The sequence below is a fragment of the Paramisgurnus dabryanus genome, chromosome 6 (genome assembly GCF_030506205.2).
Source record: "Paramisgurnus dabryanus chromosome 6, PD_genome_1.1, whole genome shotgun sequence".
In the NCBI taxonomy this organism is placed as follows: domain Eukaryota; kingdom Metazoa; phylum Chordata; class Actinopteri; order Cypriniformes; family Cobitidae; genus Paramisgurnus; species Paramisgurnus dabryanus.
Genome location: NC_133342.1, coordinates 4,405,306 through 4,425,336, shown reverse-complemented (window position 1 = coordinate 4,425,336; position 20,031 = coordinate 4,405,306). Strand labels below are relative to the sequence as shown.

Genomic DNA, 20,031 nt, shown 5'->3' with positions numbered 1-20,031 from the left:
GTATCAGACACTCTTCTGCAGGCAGGGGGAGGGGCGGGGCTGTGGTTCCTACCCTCCACCGCCACTTTCACAGTGTGCTTGTAGCAGCTAGGAGGCTGCTCAGGTTGCAGCAACAGTACAATTTGTCCAGTTAAAAGTTGTTCTATCACTGAAATAATTTTTAGAGACATTATTTAAAGGTAAAAAAACTACATAGTGTTGCTTTAAGTCTGAATTTCACAGACAAAGTCATATATGTTAGAGCAACTGCTTTCCATATTCCCACATAAATCTCATAAAAGTTTCACCTTGTAGAAGAAGCCACAGCACATCTTTTGGTCGGTTCTGGATTCTAGTCCAATTTCTATATCTCCACCGTTCTCCAGGCCATGTCCATCCAGAGGCTTTAGCACAGAGAGTGGAACCTCAACCAGATTCTTCTTTCCATCTGCTTGATTTGTGTTGTCGGTGGACGTTACCATCCTGCGTTTATCGTCATATTTCACTTTCTCATTTACTCCATCTTCCTTTTCCTGTTTTTCCTCATCCTGCTTCTCGTTCACCTGACCAGACTCCTGGTTAGCAGGCGTTTGTGAGTTTGCATCTGATTTCTCTTTGGACTCGTGCTTGTGTGAATTGTCTTTAGCCACGTTGTCATCATTCAAAGGTCCCTCATCGTGTCCCAGGTATGCATAGGAGCTGGTCTGCATCTGACTCGGTAAGAAGCGTCTAAGTCGAGGCAGGCTGTCCACTGACTGCTGGGTGTTGAGTATGCGGCTGATGGGGGTGATTTTCAGATCGTTGGGACGTGGAGTTCGTGGCGTCCTGGCGTGGAAAGAGGCGGACTTCCGCTTGATGGTGGAGGGAGAGCGGTGCGTGGTACGCGGTGACCCGGTGGATGAAAGGTTGGGCGAGAGAGACCCCACGGATCCACGGCCCACCACACTACTGCTGCGCAGCTCTCGAAACTGTTTCCGTGGCGACGGATCTGGCGGAGAGATCACCCAGCTTTGCTGATCACGCATCTGCATGATGTGTTCCTGCTGCTGAGCCAATCGCTGCATCTCTGTTTGCAGGAAGCTCAGAGACGTGTTTAGACGCTCGATGGATCGCGTGTACTCCGTCAGGTCCACCTCGACTCCCGCTTCCTCCAGAGGGGATTTTGGAGGTGCGCCGTCTGGTCTGCACCTTTCAAGTCTAGAATTGAAGTCATCTGAACTTAAGGGTGTCTTGGGGGGTTGTGGTTCCCCAGTCTGCTTTTGTCGTTCCTCTTGCCCATCGCTGTCACTAGCCAGTGGGGACACGGCTCCTTTGCGTCTGACCACGTTGAGGAAGGCTGTCCGACCCATTCGCTGCCTGTGACGCGTGAAAGCTGCTTCGACCTTCTTCTTCTGTGCTTCGATAGCCCTGCGTTTCTCTTCCAGCTTCATCTTCAGCTGCACCATTTCTGACACCAACAAGTGGGAAGGGTCACGGGGTGAAGTCAACCGAGCGGGGCTGAGTGAGCTTGTGGCTCCTGTAATCATCTCGGCACCCTCAGGTGTGTTACCACCACTACCACTGCTGCGCCCGTCCCCATGGTTCAGTTTACGAAACTTCTGCTCGGCAAAGCTGGTCATACGCACAGCGGGTCCGAGTGAAGATGCGATACTGGTGGCCAGAGATCGCATTCCCAAAAGGGTCGGGCACGGACTGCCTGCCGTCTCTGGAAGCGGGCATGAACGAGCCTCGTAGTCTTGGTCCATATCGGAGTAATCCTTCAGGGATGAATCTTCATCCTGCCCATCTTGAATATCCTCCGTACGGACGTGGATTCCCGTATCCATGTCGGTAGAGGCGGAGTTTAGGTCCACGTCGTCCGGCCGAGCTTTGGAGAGGGAGTCCTCAGAGTGGTTCGGGTCAGGGGGAGGTATTGGGGATGCCTGGTCATGCAAGAAAAAGGCGCTTTCACCAGATGGGGGCTGAAGACTGCTGTGGGGTCGCTCCGAGTCATGGATTATCTTCAAGGCTTCTTCTATACTAGGGGTGCTCGGCTGAGGAAAGTGGTCATATGGAGGGCTCCGGTCATCTGCAAACACACCATTTGTGTACCTGAAACACAAAATATTCATTTAGTAAGCCCTCAAAAGAGATTTTGTGATAAAACAACTAAAACGACACAAAAAAAGAAAATAGAAAACATAGATGTACCCAGTGTGTTTTGTGAAGTGTCTACCGGACTCCTCATCATCTTCCTTGCATAATTTACTATTTGCGTTCCCATTAACAGGCTGGAAAGACAGGTTCCTCCGTAGCCCTCGGCCAGCGTGTTGAACTTTGAAGCCCAAACCTTCAGGGCTTACCGATCGGCCCAGTCTACGACCCGAAGACGGACTTGCGTTGTCATCGAATGGAATCTCAAATGATATCCCATGAGCTGATGACCTGTGGTAAAGAAAGTGATATTTGTGTCACATACTTAAACACGTTTGTTCATCTTGTGGTTATCAGGGTTCCCACACCTTAGTTAACTGTAAATTCAAGGACAATTCAAGGATTTTCCAGGTCCAATACCCTCAAATTCAAGGACTAAATGTGGGGGCACATTTCAAGTGAGAGCAAGATTACATCGTGTTATCTTTTAAGATACATTGTTACAGTTCCAGTGTTTCCCACAGATCTGAAATTTACTTGTGGTGGTAGCTGGTGAAAAGGGCAATCATTATTATCCACCGACAAAAAATGGTCTACTATACATGTAACAAAGAACTAATAATGTGTGACACAACACAATACTTTGATTTATAAAACATTCATATTAATTTCACATTATAGTTCATTAATCTAACCACCCCAAACTTTTTTTGCCATAAACAAAGCTGACACTGTTTGTCAAAGCACCACGAAAACACTTTATGTTTTTGCACTGATATATGAAGCAATTTGATGACCCCTTTTATCAAACTCAATTATATACAATACTATGTATACTATAGCCTATATAGACAGTGCAGGTCTATAGATTATAAATGTGACTGATGTTATAATGTTAATAACTTCTATAAGATAGGCACTTTTACTGCTTCTGCTTTCTATTTCTCTTTTGCCGATTAAAAAAAGCTTAATCCACTAATTATTTCAGATTTAAAAGTCTACTTGCTGTCCCAATGACAGACTTTACATTACAGCTTTGCGTTTTTTATATCCTGAGTCAGCTAGAGCTTTGCTCATTCAGTATTAGCACTGCTTTTTGCTACAATCTCTGTGCAAACTGTTTAGATTTTAGTAAAGATATTGTCTATTAATAGTAAGATTATTAAAAAATGGGATAAAGAAAATGAAGCGGCGCGTGGTCGTGACAAGAGCCAGTTGCTATCGCCATAGAAACCGGAGGCACGCTAAAACCTAAAACAGCACTCGAGCTTTAGCGCGGTAGCGCTCACGGCCGTTCTCCGATCGACTCGGGTTTTACACACAATATTAATCAGACTTGGGACCCGAAGTAATGAACTAGGACCGACCCGGACCCATCTGACCATTTAAAATATAAACCCGGAACCGTACGGGTCCCGCGTCCTCAGTGAAGAAAGACCTCTAATGGTAAAACTCTGCTCAAGTTCAGAAACATGAAAGGATACAATGTGACACTGAGGTTGCTTCGCGTCGTGGCCAATTCATTGAGAAACAGAGAGCACGTGAACGGACACTCAACCGGAAAGACACAACGTGCTTGCACGCAAAATGAAGCCAACTTAGATGCTATAAACACATATGCACATAAGCATATGCGACCATTTTGGTCGCAGTGTGTTCCCTGGCTGCTCCGTATGTGCTGCTGCAGTTGATCCAGTTTGCCGCGCTGGATGATGAGTTTATGACGCGTGCATCATCTTCACGGTCACCCGACCCCCACCTCTCTCTCGCGCTCTCTCTCTTGCGCTCTCTCTCTCTCTCTTGCGCTCTCTCTCTCTCTCTCTCGCTCTCTCTCTCTCTCCAAAACACGGGTCATCCAGTCGAGTTCAGAAAATATGGAAATTCGTAAAGTGATTTTTTTTACCTGGGCGGGTCGCAATTTACCTGGGCGCAGCGCCCAAGTAGAGCCTATGTATGGGAAACACTGAGTTCCCTTTCGAGGGAACTTGCGCTGCATTACTGCGGTGACACTTTGGGGACGCTTCCAGGGGTAAGTGCGTCTGAATTTGTATATCAAATTCAACCAATGGTGAGGCTTAACGACAAAGACAGGGTGTCGCGGGAGCCAGGAAGTATATCAATATCTGAAATATTGCCAAAGACGGCGTTACAGGGACACAGGAAGTATGGCAAGGGAGATGCAGCGTCTCAGTCCCTTCTCAGGGAACAACAGTTAGATACGTAACCCGAGATGTTTTTATGTGTAAAACACAACTATGCAAAAAAGAATTTTGGTATGAATCAACATTCACATACAGAAGATATAAGCATTTAAAGTGAAAAAGTTTAGCACGTGTGCTTAAAAAGTCTAGAATTTTTATGATATTATCCTACACTACACAGAGAATAATATGGATTTTTCTCAAGAAAACTTCTTGCATAAAATAGATTCAAGCACTTTCAATGCCCTGTATCTATGTATGTATATTTTCAAAAACTTCCCAGGGCTTTGAATTTTTCCCCCTAGATTCACAAACTTTAAAGGATTTCAAGGTCCCGTGGGAACCCTGGGTTATTGTCTTATCTTAAAAATATATTAAATACCTGGGTTTAATTAAAACATGCATGGAAAAAAAATACAAACCGTTTCTCTTTTGGCCATGTCCCTGCAGAACCATCCACATACGACATGGAGGACGATCGCCTAATAACTGCTGTGAAAGACATAACCTGTTACTTTTACTTAACCAGCTCTTCAGTCGACAACAAATACATGTATTTACAAAATAAATGCTTTTTTTACATTTAGCATCTGACAGATGCTATTACATAAACCTGAAATATATACGTGTTTTGAATACACTTAAAAGAATAAGGGTCAGGACTATACCTAAACTCTTACCTGCGTTGTCGGTTTTAGGTTGTGACCTACACCTGTATGGTGTGAAAGATAAAATAAGGCTTGAATAAAAAGACAGAGTGTGTGATTTATTTACTTTGAATGCCTTTTTAAACGTAATACTAATAACAAACCTGGTCTGATCTGGACTGTCTGGTCTGTGGATCAGGTTCTGTTTGGTAATGGGCGCCATTTCATTGGTCTGTGACGGGTCAGAAACTATAGGAAGAGATTTAATTAGATAACTTTGTATTAACAAAATTCACAACACGTACAACACAACGACAAAAGACAGACCTTACCTTTGGTATTTACTGAGCGTGGCTGAACAAAAGACGGTTTTACCACTTCACACCACCAGAACAGCTCTGCCATAAACACAAGGTAGTTACTCTGAAAGCACACAAGTGATAAAACATTAGAAATTATACAATGAAGCCTCAAATCTCTGCACTTTAAAGATTAATGTAATAAATTGAAAGGGTGTAACAGGCTTGTGCATTGGATTTGTGATGTGCTGTACTTGTAATGCTGCATTACAACCACAAGGTGTCACTCCACTCACTTAGATTTTGTCTTAATGCTACTGTAGAAAGCAAAATCATGGTTGTGTTTAAAATATACAGTAATATTAATGTTCTGCATACTGTTGTGTATACTGTATGATGCTTACTATTTTTAATAGGGTATTTGCAATGACAGCACAGCTGCTGTGAGAAGAGTCTCATTCTGTAAAGAATCAAAGAGTGTTCTGACCCAAAAAGAGACACAAAGCAGCTGGGGCGACCTGACACGAACAAAACAGACACGGCAGTCTCTTTTACTCTCTGATAAGTCATTCAGCCCTGAACCTTTATTTCAACACAGTTAGGGACTGTTATGGCTCATGAAAAGTTACTTAAATCAGTTATACAGATGAGACCTAAGGCACTGAAGATTTCATCTGATTTGACTCTGTTGTATTAGAAAGCTTGTGAATGGCTGAAGCAGCTGATAAGCATTTTAATGTGGGTTACATAATCAACCACAGCAATTGTGCTCATATATTAAAGTCATTTCACAGGACATAAAACCAGCAGGGAAAAAATACCAGTTTGGAAAATGTAGCACATTTCACCCCTTAAAGCTCACGTAACACACGCTGTTTCTGCATTTCTGATATTAATCTGGAGTACCTATGGAGTAGTATGACATCCTTTATATCTCTGAAGAGTCTTTAGTTTAATCAGATTTATAAAAGAAAGATTAGCTTTACCGAATCTTTCCGATAACGTACGAAAAAATGAAGAAGGAGGAGTTATAACACGGGAGGAGCGAGTACGAGTCATGCAACACTATACAACACTGTTTTAACTTATGATTCACTACATGTTCGTGTCATTTATATAATATACACGCCTATTTCCAACATAATACAGAAGTCTTACTTACCGCGTGTAACTCGTCATGAAAATCCACCGCATCAAACACACACACGCAAAACTCCGCTGCTAATCCGGATAATAAACTATATCCATTGTTTCCATAAGGCTGGATGTCTTCTCCTTACATCCAAAAACACACTTCTTGTTGTGCCATTGTTGACTTTTGAAATTAAACAAAGCTGAGTGGCGTGATAAACTGTTAGCAAGCTCTAGCGTCTCCCGCTGACTGACGGCTGGGCGGGGTTTTCCGGGGGAAGTTTTCCGGCGGAAGCCCATATAAAGAAGTGATACGTATCGAAAACCCCTGAAACGTCAGTTAGAACCGTAATCGAAAAAAATTAGCCGAAACTTGTACGAACCCTGGCGAAGTGCATTCGGCACAGAAATACTCTGAAACACGCCCAACTGCATTTTTGACACTTTGCCTACGTTTAGCATGAGGAAACAACTCTATAACTGTGTTAATAAGTCAGAATGCTTGAAATACCATTAAACCCCCCCTTTAAAATGTGCTTGAAGGTTGAAAAATGTGCTTTATAACGGTTAATGTGTGACGTAAACGCTACACACTTTATACAGTGTTTATCTTGGGAAAACACTTCAAACCCCTGTCTGAAAGTTTGGCAACAGTATTCTAGTACACACACACGAACGCCCGCACACACTATGACTCAGTCTTCCCAAACAGTCAGATTTAAAACATGCACTGGTCATTTTCCTGTTCCTGAGTCAGTACTGGTAACTCAACGATCACGCATTCATCCGGGTCTCAAACGAACACAAGGATATTTGTGGAAAATCACCAGAGAAACATCTTTTGAAAGAGAAACATGTTTTGAAACATCTGGGAAACCTCACATACCAAGCTAAAACAGGCGAAACAGCAGACACAAAACCTCATGCTACTGTTTCATAAAGAAAATATATGAAGAGCTCAGATGCAAAACCTTCTAAGGCTGCATTTACACTGCCTGTTTGAAGTGACTTAACTCATTCGCCGCCAGCCATTATTTTTAAAAAGTTGCCCCCCCCCCGGCATTTTTGTGATTTTCACAAAATGCCTTTCTAGGAAAATTTTCATCTAAAAATATATAAACAACACACAAATGTATCAAATGAAAGAACAGACCCTCTGCTTTCAAACAAACAATAAACAAACAAATAAAACCGAGAAAAAAAAAGTTTCATACTATCTATATTTTTTCTCTGCTTATAAACTCTTAAATATGGATATTTTTCTTTAAAAATATTTTTTTTAATCAAAAAGCTGAAATAATTGCATTTTTGTGAAGGAATTTAAAATTAGTAAATCATTTTTTTCTTCAGTTTTTTTTATAAATTGGGTAACTAGGCATATTAGCGGTATTACAGATTACCATATAAATTTGTCAGAAACACGTTTTTTTTTTCAGATTGGATATGACCCACGGAAGTTTAAGCAGAAAAAAGTGCATAGATGCTCCGATCGGTTTCAGGCCTCATTAATATGTGAAAATAAATCGGATTTGAATCGTATAGATGCATTCGCTTACACAATGTAAGCGGACCGATCAAATATTCTAAATATGTGTCGTGCGTCATAGAATCTGAAGATGCTGGCAAATGGCATCAACTCAGGTGGACACCACCCGCGGTCACATGACTCTTCTTAACAGCGCAATGGAGGACGTCTCAGTCCACTGCTCACCCCTCGCTTTTGAAACACATAGAGAAGCTACAGTAGCCGCCAATCAATTGAAAGGAGAATTTGAACAAAAATTAAATTTTCCTACAATACTCTTATTATACCATCAGAGTCCAAGTGTTTCTATAACAGATGTGCAGCAGAAATTTAAATAATCTCAATAATAATAACAACAATCATGCTCTTTGTAGTTTTAAATGTGGACATCAGGTTTTACCTTAATGGTGCTGGAGGCATACAGCATATCCTCCAGTGTGAAGTGACAGCAGTTGCTGAAGTTTTCTCTGCAGAATTCTTGGATCAGCTGAAGATTGTACAGACTGTCAGCCAATGACATTACTTCTTTCACACAGATGTCTATGGGGGAGGGAACATACCACAAGACAGCCAATAGCGTTATGAGTTTATCTAAGACAGTCTTTTCATTACACCAATCATGTTTTAGAAATGTCTTTGGGGCGGGATCATAATGTGTGATGTAATGAGCAGAATCTTCACGGTCACGGGGTGGAGATGTGTTTATGTTTGAATAACTGCAGCACTGTTCTCTCTTCTCTTCCATTCACTCACTCCTACTCTTTCTCTCTGTTTTTCCCCTTTTCATTTCTTTCTATCCAACCTTATATGACATTTTACAGCTCCCATTCTTTCGTCTTATTTACAATCATTGTTAAGATTATGCAAATATACTGATGATTTTGTCAACTTTTTGAAAGGGCATAACAGAATCATATAAGCTCTTCCATTGCATGAATAATATGACTATGCTTTTGCTGTTTGGGGACTTCAGAGAGAGTTTAGTGAATAATCTAGTCTTCCTGATGCAGTTTGTGTGTGTATGTCTGTTATCTATAGGGCCAGATTAGGTGTTACATTGACAGAGTATTTTGTTGAGGGTTTATCTGTATAGGCTTCTGGTGAAGTCTGTCACAAGCCAGGCCAATGACAGGGACTGTATTCTCTCAAATATAAATACTCAAACCTCTTATTTTATAACACGGAGAACACAATCTTTCTGTCCAATGCTACCTTTCCATTGCACACAACATTCAGACACGACGGTCTGTGTTTGCTCTCTAGTGGCAGTGGAATTAAAATTTCAGTTTGACCATTAATCTGTGCCAACCATAGACTGGAAAAATACATAGTGTCTGTGACGTCACCCATAGGCCTTGTTCCAAATGGCACACTCTAGACCTGTGGACGTCCTCAGAGTCCACACTTTAATGACAGACCTTAGGCACCCATGACGCGAGTCCACGAGGGCACGGCGTATTTTCGGACAAACGAGCGCCATGCTCGTGGAAGTGGTGAGAAGTGGTGTGAACTCCTCCCATCCGTCGTCTAATTGCTCTTTCTCAAGGACATCTGGGTTGGTAGAGTGTGGGGAACCTGCAGCAGTGCAGCTTTTGCCGAAAACCACATCAAGGGTGCAAAGGGGGCACTGATGAGCACACTTCTGATGTAAAAATGACAGATGTAACACCCTACAGACTTGCAATTTAAGGCCACGAGACCAAAAGTCCACATGAAGTGCGCCATTTGAGACAGGGCCAAAGGTCTGAGAAGATCTTTTTCAAGCTAATAGTTGGCATAACCTCCCGTCACCACGCATCACTCACAGATAACCAAAAATGGGTAAAGAGGCGGGACGCAGGTGGAGCTGAGGTGGTTGGTTGGTTGAAACCACACCCATCTAGCTTTTTATTAGAGAAATTATACAGATAATCTTTACAAGAAAACAAAAGATCTTCCATATTTCTGTATGCATACATAGTAAAACAGCACTAGGGGTGACCCCGAATAGTCGAAGATTCGATGCATCGATAGGAGAAGCCTGATTCGACTACCAATCTCACATTCGAATCGTCGCAGATGTGTTATGAAATGATTTTTCAATTTTGGCCATATGGGCTCACATATTATCTGATTTCACATATAACAGCTTTCTCCCCATATATTAATATACAGCATATTATTATAATCCTGAAAATAATGTGTGAAGTAGCAGCTTTCGATAGATATTTTTAAAATGCGTTAATAAATCCAACAATCCCTGTGACAGGGCTACACGTCCAAAAAGAGGTTCCCATGTTAATACACCATTGCCTTTTTGTTTCTACATTTAAAAGACAAAGCTGGCAATTCTGGCTATACTTTCATTCTTTTAATAATTTCTTTATTTTATTTTATTTATAAATCACTCGGGGTTATCTGATTTATCTATTTGGCTTGTGTTTTGTTTCCGTGCACTTGAGGCATTTTGCACATTTGTTCTGCACTTTGTTACTTCTGACCTTATTTTATAAAAAAAAAATGGTATTTATTATAAACGTAAATTCTGATCTAATGTAAATCTGTACATTTTGAATTGCTTTTCGTTGTATCGATGTTGCGCTATTGCGTGCTGGCCATGCTTGCGCATGTAATTTAGCCGAACGGGCTAGGTGATCTGCGTCTCATATTTAGGAGTTCATCAAACTAAACATTAAAAAACGGATGTTTTTCGACGGGTATAAGTTTTTAAAATGTATTTAAAACATAGTGGTTATCTTGTCAAAAGTTAAACTACAAAACAGGTAAGCCGTTTCTTTAAATTTCGGTGATGAAACGGAAAATATCTGCACCGAACCTTTATTTATGCCTGACACGACTGTCTTTCTTGTGATTTAATATTACGGTCGGTGTTCACTTTCAAATGATAGCAAAGAGATTCCTGAAATAAATAATATCATTAGGTCTTTTTTGTATCTAAAGTGAATAAAGAGATGATCAAAGTCAAAGCAAGCAAGCAGGTATTTCTGTGTTAAATAATACGCGTAGTGTCTATAATCATTAATTCAGTGTTTTTCTTGTTATAAATTAACGTTTAATGAATTGTATATAAAGCTTCGTTTTTCTCATTTGCAGTAACAATCACACATTTTTTGTCATCTCTCATCTCTCTGCTTTGACGCGCTAAATCTCCAAATTAAATAAAAACACTGAATTGTAGCCAGGGTTTCCAAGGCAGGATCACCTTTGCGGTATATTTTTAGGTTTAGTTATCAAAAAGTTTTTTGTGTGATATTCTGTAGATCGTGGCTTTAAAATGTTATGAATAATTAAACAAATGTTGCCTTACATTTTACCTTAAAAATATATAAATGCATCGTCAGTTTTGTCTTCGTTCATCACTTGAAATACAGTTTTGGTCACTTTATCAGAAAGTTGTTTATGTGTGCTGCTTGTGAAAGAAAATAAAAGTTACCAATTTGTACCTGCTGGCCCCCTCCCAACCCATGCACACACAGATGATTCGACTATCGGTCAACTATGGAAAGATTCGACAATTCTGATTCGAATATGTAAATCCTTAGTCGAGGTCACCCCTAAACAGCACGATTTACTTCTTTTTATGAATATTTACCACAGTGGACTACATACATGAATGCAAATTAAATAAACAGCTAGGCATATATGACAAAATGCCACTAATATTTTGAGAGAGAGAGAGAGAATATATGGAGACAAGATTAAAAATAACATTAATATAAAAATAATAATTTATTACTTATCAGTAGTAATCAATAGTTTTTAACGGATTCAAGTGTTACTGATGAAGTTAAACAAACACGATCAACAATTTTCACCTTGCACACAGTGTTTTGTTTGGAGCACATTGAAATACATCACTTCCGGTCTTGCGGGTCAAATGCAGTGAAGTTTTTTTTTTAAAACGCATCCAAAGCTCAAATGAGATCCAAAAATGTTGCATATGCCGACGATCGCAACTCCACGCAACCCTTGTGCGACTCTCCCTAGAAAATGAATGAATTCTGGTTTATCGGCCGTTGTTTGTTGTGAACAGTGGGAAGGGCGGCAAAATATCCTGTAGCTACTGCATATGCCAATCTAATCTAAACTTTGTCTAAACTAAAATTAGAAGAACTACAAGGGCTCTATTTTAACGATCTAAGCGCATTGTCTAAAGCGCACAGCGCAACGTCTAAATGGGCGTGTCCGAATCCACTTTTGCTAATTTAACGACGGGAAAAATTGTTTTTGCGCCGAGCGCATGGTCGAAAAGGGTAGGTCCTTTTGTAATGGGAGTATTTTGGGCGTAACGTGCAGTAAACCAATGAGAGTCACAGCTCTCATCCCCTTTAAAAGCAAGTTGCGCTGGCGCTATGTCTAATCCCTATTTAAATGACGGACTTTGTAAACTGAAAAACTAAGCGGAGGAAGACGATCCCCAGTTTAAGATTAATGTTAAATAATTGTGTTGTTTTTCACTTGTATTGAAATTGTTATTTTTTATTAAAACCTTTAAAACCCGTTTTCTTTTAGTCATGGAAGTAAAAAGCAGGCTTGTAATTGCTTTAAATGTATGGCTATCCAATATCATCAAAACATAATTTACAAGTATGTAAGAAAAGGTTTGTACTCTAAAAATACTTTATTTGTAACAAACAGGAGATAAAGAAATTACAAACGGCTCTCCTCACGTTTCAGCACTTTGGACAGCGTTTTTTTTAGCAAAGAGTTTTTTAAGCATTACTTACAAATGTTTCTCATCTCACCATATCCACAGGTACATTATATACAATAAATCCGTGAGGTAGCATTAAAAAAAACATTTAAAAACAGACGCATTTGTTCAAAGCAAAGCATTTATTTACTTACCAGGCTGGTGAAGCAGCTCTTTGCGCCTTAACGTCTCATAATCAGTCCTCATTTATAAATATGTCCAAGAGACTCAATAATAATCTTTTACATTCAATCCTTTAATCTTTCATATTTAAAAGCATTTTTGTGCTGCTGCGCATTCATGTAGCCTACTTTGTGATAAGCAAACCCGCGTTGTCCTCCCGTTTATAGGCGCATTTTACTAATGCGCTCTTTAAATAACATAAAACACATTGCGCCATTGACTTTAGACTTTAGACCAGGTTTTTGTTGGTCAATGGCGTAGTCTATTTTAGTTGCCTCAAAATAGCAACGCGCCAACAATGCGCCTGAACACACCTCATTTTCAGACCAGAACGCCCATGGGCGCAAAAGGGGGCGCAAATGCATTTGCTATTTAAACAACGCGGCGGTAAACGTGAAAATTAGGGTGGAAACTAGCGAAAGACACTTGCGTCGCGCATTGCGCTGCATTGCGCCGGGTGTAAGATAGAGCCCCAAGTGTTTTTTACCTTCCAGTGGCATTGCATCAGGGCAGTAATAGTGAAGCAGGGCAGCCAGTGCACAGCCATCTGTGTTGTCCTTCAGTAGATTGTCCACCAGGGGAAGACAAAGAGCAGGTAGTGCTTTCGAGTCCTCTCTCTTTAACCGGCCCTTGGGATAACAAACACATTTCAGATTCTATGACAGCAACATTGTTAAAATTGAATGCATCATAACCAGACCTATGATGCCTTTGTAAGAATTCACTTTAACTGTCAGTTGTTTTATGTTGTTTAATCGATCGGAGCATCCCTATTGTTTGGGTTCTACTCTGCCTTGTTCCTAGCAATTTATGAGATACAGTACTCCTTTGACCAATAACTGATGGATACATCTAGGCCAACCTTACTTTCCTATGCACTGTTCTTCTATAGATGGTTTCAGCTGTAAAAACATAAACAAACAGCTTTTGTGGCCCAAAAATTTTTTAAGGGCCATTCTGCCTTTATTTGATAGCCAGTGTAAGGTGATGACAGGAAAGTATAGGGTGGAGAGAGTGGTACGGGGTTGGCAAAGGACCACAAGCAGGGAATCCAACTTGGGTCACTGAATATCAGAGCACTGCCCAATACAGCATCGGCTCTGACTTGTGGTCTAAATAGGGGTGGGCGATAAATTGTGTGAAATACGGCTCTGTGTAGTAAATGCCACTTCATCTGAAAGCGGGTGACAGTGATTTACTACTAATCATGAAACCGGCTTTACTGATGAGATACGCATGAGAATCGCAAGCGATTTTTCACCCACCCCTAGGTCCAAACTTAAATGTTGGTAGACTTACACAAGGAATCAGTAGCAACAGAGTCCTACTAGAGTAAATAATTTTTAACTAGAGGTTAAAGTTTGTAAACAAATTTTGATGTTGGCTTGACGAATGCCCCGGCTAGACATGCATGTGCATCTGCCGGACTGTAATCTGACCCAACAGTCTTGCCCAGGGATGGGCAATCCTGGTTCTTGAGGGCCATATTCCTGCAGAGTTTAGCTCCAACTCTAATCAAGCACACCTGAACTTCATTTGCAAGTGATACTGAAAACTTTGATTAGATTTTTCAGGTGTGCTTAATTATGGTTGGAGCTAAACTCTGCAGGACTGTGGCCCTCCAGGACCAGAATTGCCCACCCCCGGTCTTGCCTATATGAAAAACAGGGTGTTATATTGCTAGGGAGTGGCTTGGCGCTGTTAATGATGTTACTCAACAAAAGAGCCACTTGCCAGAATGAATTATATAATTATATTCAATTTAACACATTAGGATATACACACAGTTTCATGGGCATTTCCTTAACCACAGTATATAGGACAGCATTTGTACCCCCGGGGTACAAGTTACAAGTTCTTAAAGCCTCTACAAATATAATAACACACGTTTCTAAGATATCCTCAGTCTCTGCAAAGTCTGTAGGAATTTTAGCAGCGTCTACAGTGAATTCCGAATGTCCGATCCCCTAGAGCATTGATTCCCAACCAGGGGCATAAAAGTATTTAGATTTTGCTCTGATCTCATTTACTTAAAAAAAAATATCTTGTTTGTCCAGTCTTTGACCTGTAACAGGGGTGCCCAATAGGCAGTGTTGGGCAAGTTACTGAAAATTAGTAATTAGTTACAGTTACTTCTTTTAAAAGTAGTTGAATTACTCTACCAGTTACTGTATATCAAAAGTAATTAGTTACTAAGGAAAGTAACTTTTAAGTTACTTTTATGTATGTTTTTTAAATGTAACTATGAACAGTACTGAACAGTCAAACAATAAAATAATATGGATGGGCTATTTTACACGCAAGACTCTAATATGACATTCTGTAGGAGCCTATTTTTTAATTTTAGATTCAGCCTTTGAATATTTTTGTTAGAAATGATCTTAATATGTAAGCTTAGTTTATTTATGTATATCATTTAGACCATTTAGACAAATATTTATGTTTGTAAATGTAATTGTGTACTGTCTCTTTAAGAATTTGAAGACAATGTCACATTTTCTAAAATTAAAATTTTTCTGATTCCATATTTATTTTAATAAGTCAGAAACGTCTCAGCTGTGTCCTGCTGACAGGCGCGGTCTGTGCGTGCAGTAGGTGCAATAATGGGTACTCCGAAGGTTAGACTGTCTCATTTCAGTTCTCTTCGCGGACTTCTGAGGCTTCCACCTTGAAAGACTGAGTGCTCACTGTGGTGACTCACCTTTTAAGGTCGCATGCTTAGAAGGTCGCAGCCCTTGAACTGGGACACAGCTTGTGAAGCTTGCGGCGGGTAGTGCGCTCTTTGGTCAAATATTGTTTGTATATTTTTTTTATATTTAATTTAAATGATACACAAGATTAAGGGCCAATCTCATTTCTCTGTCTTACCCCTTCCCCTTTGTCTTCGTCTTCCCCTTGCCCCTCGAAACCGAGTAAAGGGGAATGGGGTAAGACAGATCGTTCGTCTAAAAAATGAGACACTACTCGATTACCGTTTGCGTCACCTTCCCTTGCGCTAACTGGCTGCTATGTAAACAGACAAGCGTTAACAAACAAAGAAGATGCCGTTGTCTCAGGTTGTGGTATCGATTGCCTGAGCGGAGCTCAACAAATAGCGCATAACTTAGCTGCTAGCTAGCGCGTTAACTAGCGATTCAAAACAAAAACATTACAATTAAAACCGCTTGAACATTTTATTAAAAGTATCATAAAACTTGAGTGTCATAATATAATCTCAATTAAATTGCAGAAAATACTGTACTTTCATTTGTGTGACTTCTTGACAGTTCGACGTTCATCAATAAAACGTCTTGATGCCGGCTCTCCTGAGATATTCCTACGTTAACGTTTACCCCTCTCTTTCAAGTGTGCTCCTTATCACACTTCGTTTCAAGGGCTATGTATCCCTACGCCTTGGCCCTAGCCCTTGATCAAACTGAGAATTGAGACACCACTTTGCCTCACATGAACGCGCAAAACCGAGGTGAAGGGGTAAGGGGAAGGGGTAAGACAGAGAAATGAGACGCACCCTAACTCTTTCCCCGCCAGCGTTTTTAAAAAAAGTTGCCAGCCAGCGCCAGCATTTTTCATGATTTTCACAAAAGTTTAATGCCTTCCAGAAAATGTTCTTCTTTAAATATATAAACAAACAATATATCAGATGAAAGAACAGACCCTCTGCTTTCAAAAAAAAAAAAAAAAAAACGTTTCATCCTACCTTCATTAGTTCTCTTGTCCTACCTTCATTAGTTCTCTTGTAATCACCTCTCAAACATGGGTAGGTTTCTTCAAAAACAATTCAATTCAATTCAATTTTATTTATATAGCGCTTTTCACAATTCTCAATTGTTTCAAAGCAGCTTTACATTAATAGATGCAGTAAAAGCACAGAAAAACGACAGATAGCATAACATAATACACAATAGCATAAGCAGTCAAATTTGCTGCGGCTATGACGCGACATTATGAGCAGGCATATTACTAATGTAACGTCTAGAAGAAGAAGCTAAGTTAAGCCCAAGCAGGCTACCTCCCCGGGGTAAAAAACCCCCTAGGAGAAAAAAAACAAAAACCCCGGGTTGTTTAGCCGAGGAAATAAAAATAAAAGTCCTAGGAGGGAAAAACCCATGGGAGATATACATGTATATACACACATATAAACGGATAAGGAGTAAGCGGAGATTAAGCGGATATTAAGCGGGTCCTGCCGGTGGTCATTGGTCAGGCATCAGCTGGGCATCACATTGATGGACGACCAGTAGATCAGAGGTGTGCCGACTTTCACATCTACCGGAACTGGGTCTGTTTGTCCCATTGTCCTCAGGGTCAATGGGACCCAGGGACGAGACAGGGAGAGAAAAACAAAATCATATTAGCGTAGGGGCCGTTCATATGTAATGCAAGTGTCACACAGTGATGTGGTTTAATCAGCTTAGTTTCAGACAGACTAACTATTGAGGCATAATTGTTTTATCCACAGTTGAGGATTTTGCAAATTGGGGGCCCACTGTGACGGTATATATGGTAACTAAGGGTCACCTTCCGATTTTTAAGAGAAAATGAAACCTGTCGACACGTTTGACTAAGGCCTGTAACCCCACTGTCGTCGTTAATGCAGGTTCAGTGGCAAACGGGTCTATATTGCATACTATTTACAAGATCACGAGAAAACGCCAACATCTCAACCTGACCATACGTGTCAACCCGTTTGACTAAGGCTGGAGGCCCCACTGTCGTCGTTAATGCAGGTTCAGTGGCAAACGGGTCTGTATGGCATACTATTCACAAGACACAAGAAAGCGCCAAAATCGCAACCCGACCATACGTGCCAACCCGTTTGACTAAGGCCGGAAGCCCCACTGTCGTCGTTAATGCAGGTTCAGTGGCAAACGGGTCTGTATGGCATACTATTCGCAATAGAAAGAAAGCGCCAAAATCACACCCAACCATACGTGCCAACCTGTTTGACTAAGGCCAGAAGCCCCACTGTCGTCGTTAATGCAGGTTCAGTGGCAAACGGGTCTGTATGGCATACTATTTGCAATACAAAGAAAGCGCCAAAAAACACCCAATTTTGAGCAAAAAGCTGAGATAATTCCATTTTTGCAAAGGACTTTTGATAGAGATCAGATGCAGAGCGATCTTTAAAACATACACGGAGTTCTTTCTCTTTCATGTGAGGCGCTACTTCCGGGTTGTATAAGTTGCGGAAGTGTGGCACCCAGTGGATAATAGCGGTATTGCGGAAAGACTGAAAAATCTTGTCATTGGCGGGGAAGCGTTTTCTCTTAATTGACGAGATATCTCCTCAATGGCGGCGAAAGAGTTAAAGGAAGATATTTAACCCTCTGGGGTCTAAGGGGTTTTTAGGGCCTTGGAGAAGTTTTGACATGCACTGACATTTGTGCTTTTTTCAGTTGCTTAAAAACATAATAATGGCAAAAGTCTTATAACACTGTGTTCAGCACAAACTGGGCTACTATATTATATGATCAACATGTATGTACATGTTTGTATTTTTGAGAGAAAAATGTTTATGCGTGGTTTTTGAAAAAGCCAAATTTTTAAGTGACTGATATAAGTAAAAAAACTCATACTAAACATGTTTTCCCAAGACTTTTCAATACAGGATCTAGTAGTCTAGATTTTTTTCTTTAAAATGATGTGAAAATCATTCTGCTTACTCATTTACATAAGACAATAATATTGATTTACAATTTCAAAGTCACTTTTTGGTTAGGAAGGCAATATGCAAGGAGGCTGGAAGCTCTTGAATAGTCTGTGATTGACAGCTAAAGAACAAAACACTTGCATAATGAGCTGCATAGGCTAATGAGCCTTTAGGCAGTAAGACGACGCCTTGTTACGTGTTTGTTTGTGAAAGCAACACAAAAGAAATGCCTTCCCATGCGTGATCCTGCGTTAAATAAACTTACCGTGCAGAGATATACGCGAACAAACAGGGTTTTAGATGTGTTTAGATCCGTCTTAATACAAAAGTGCGTCAAATATGAGGCATTGTGTGTGCGTTTGGCCGTCAACCGGGTCTGACGGAAGCACAAAGAAAACATAAGCGCCTGGAGATGACTTGTATTTACAGGCGAGAGAGCATACTTTATAATTTTACCACAAAGCGCATCAAATATGAGGCATCTTGTGTTTTTGTGTGCGTTTGGACCTCGATCCCGTCACACTGACGAAGCACACACTCGCGTCTTTTTGGAGATAACTTTAGGCGCGAGTAAACAAGTAGATGTGATGTTTACAATCGCATATCTTATAATGATACCACAAAGCGCGTCAAATATGAGGCATCGTGTTTGTGTGTGCGTTTGGACATCGCGTCACTGACGAAGCACACGCACTCGCGTCTGTTTGGAGATAAGTTTAGGCGCGAGTAAACAAGTAGATGTGATGTTTACAATCGCATATCTTATAATGATACCACAAAGCGCGTCAAATATGAGGTATTTGTGTGTGCGTTTGGACCTCGATCCCGTCACACTGACAAAGCACACACTCGCGTCTTTTTGGAGATAACTTTATGCGAGAGTAAACAAGTAGATGTGATGTTTGCAATGGCACCTTTTATAAGAATACCACAAAGCGCGTCAAATATGAGGCATCGTGTTTGTGTGTGCGTTTGGACATCGCGTCACTGGCGAAGCACACGCACTCGCGTCTGTTTGGAGATAACTTTAGGGGCGAGTAAACAAGTAGATGTGATGTTTACAATCGCATATCTTATAATGATACCACAAAGCGCGTCAAATATGAGGTATTTGTGTGTGCGTTTGGACGTCGATCGCGTCTGTTTGATGAAGCACACACACTCGCGTCTGGAGATAACTTAAGTTACAGTCTGAGTAAACAAGTAGATGTCATGTCACCAACACTTGGATTAAAACTCAACACAGCACTGCCACTGACTGAATGGCTACAGAGACTGAGTCTCCATTGACTGGGGTTGACTAATGAATATGGATGATCTCTGCTCTTCTCTTCAATGGAGCGGGGCGTGGCTCATTATAGATAATGCAGGAACACGAGAAAGACGATAAATCTCCCTCTTCTAACACAGTTAACAACGAATTACAATATTTGATTTCGATTTCACTTACATCTTCCAAAAGCAGACATTCCAAGCATTATGTAGATATGTATCTTTTGTTTATATGACAAGTATTCCTTAAGTTACAGTTAATTTTTCTGACGTGTTTCTGAAAGGACTTCACTGAGGGAGAGAGAACAAAACACGCAT

General features: G+C 40.6%; 1 protein-coding gene across 1 annotated transcript in view; it reads right to left on the bottom strand.

Annotated features, from left to right (window-relative positions):
• Positions 1 to 20,031, bottom strand: part of camsap2b (calmodulin regulated spectrin-associated protein family, member 2b) — a 67,912-nt gene that overhangs the window by 11,175 nt on the left and 36,706 nt on the right. Inside the window, exons 5-12 of the mRNA XM_065261994.1 lie at positions 13,279 to 13,420; positions 8,316 to 8,455; positions 5,293 to 5,383; positions 5,125 to 5,209; positions 4,982 to 5,025; positions 4,736 to 4,805; positions 2,170 to 2,403; positions 288 to 2,070 (exon numbers count right to left, since the gene is read on the bottom strand). Of these exons, the coding sequence (XP_065118066.1) occupies positions 288 to 2,070; positions 2,170 to 2,403; positions 4,736 to 4,805; positions 4,982 to 5,025; positions 5,125 to 5,209; positions 5,293 to 5,383; positions 8,316 to 8,455; positions 13,279 to 13,420 (2,589 nt within the window). The remainder of the gene's footprint in view (positions 1 to 287; positions 2,071 to 2,169; positions 2,404 to 4,735; positions 4,806 to 4,981; positions 5,026 to 5,124; positions 5,210 to 5,292; positions 5,384 to 8,315; positions 8,456 to 13,278; positions 13,421 to 20,031) is intronic.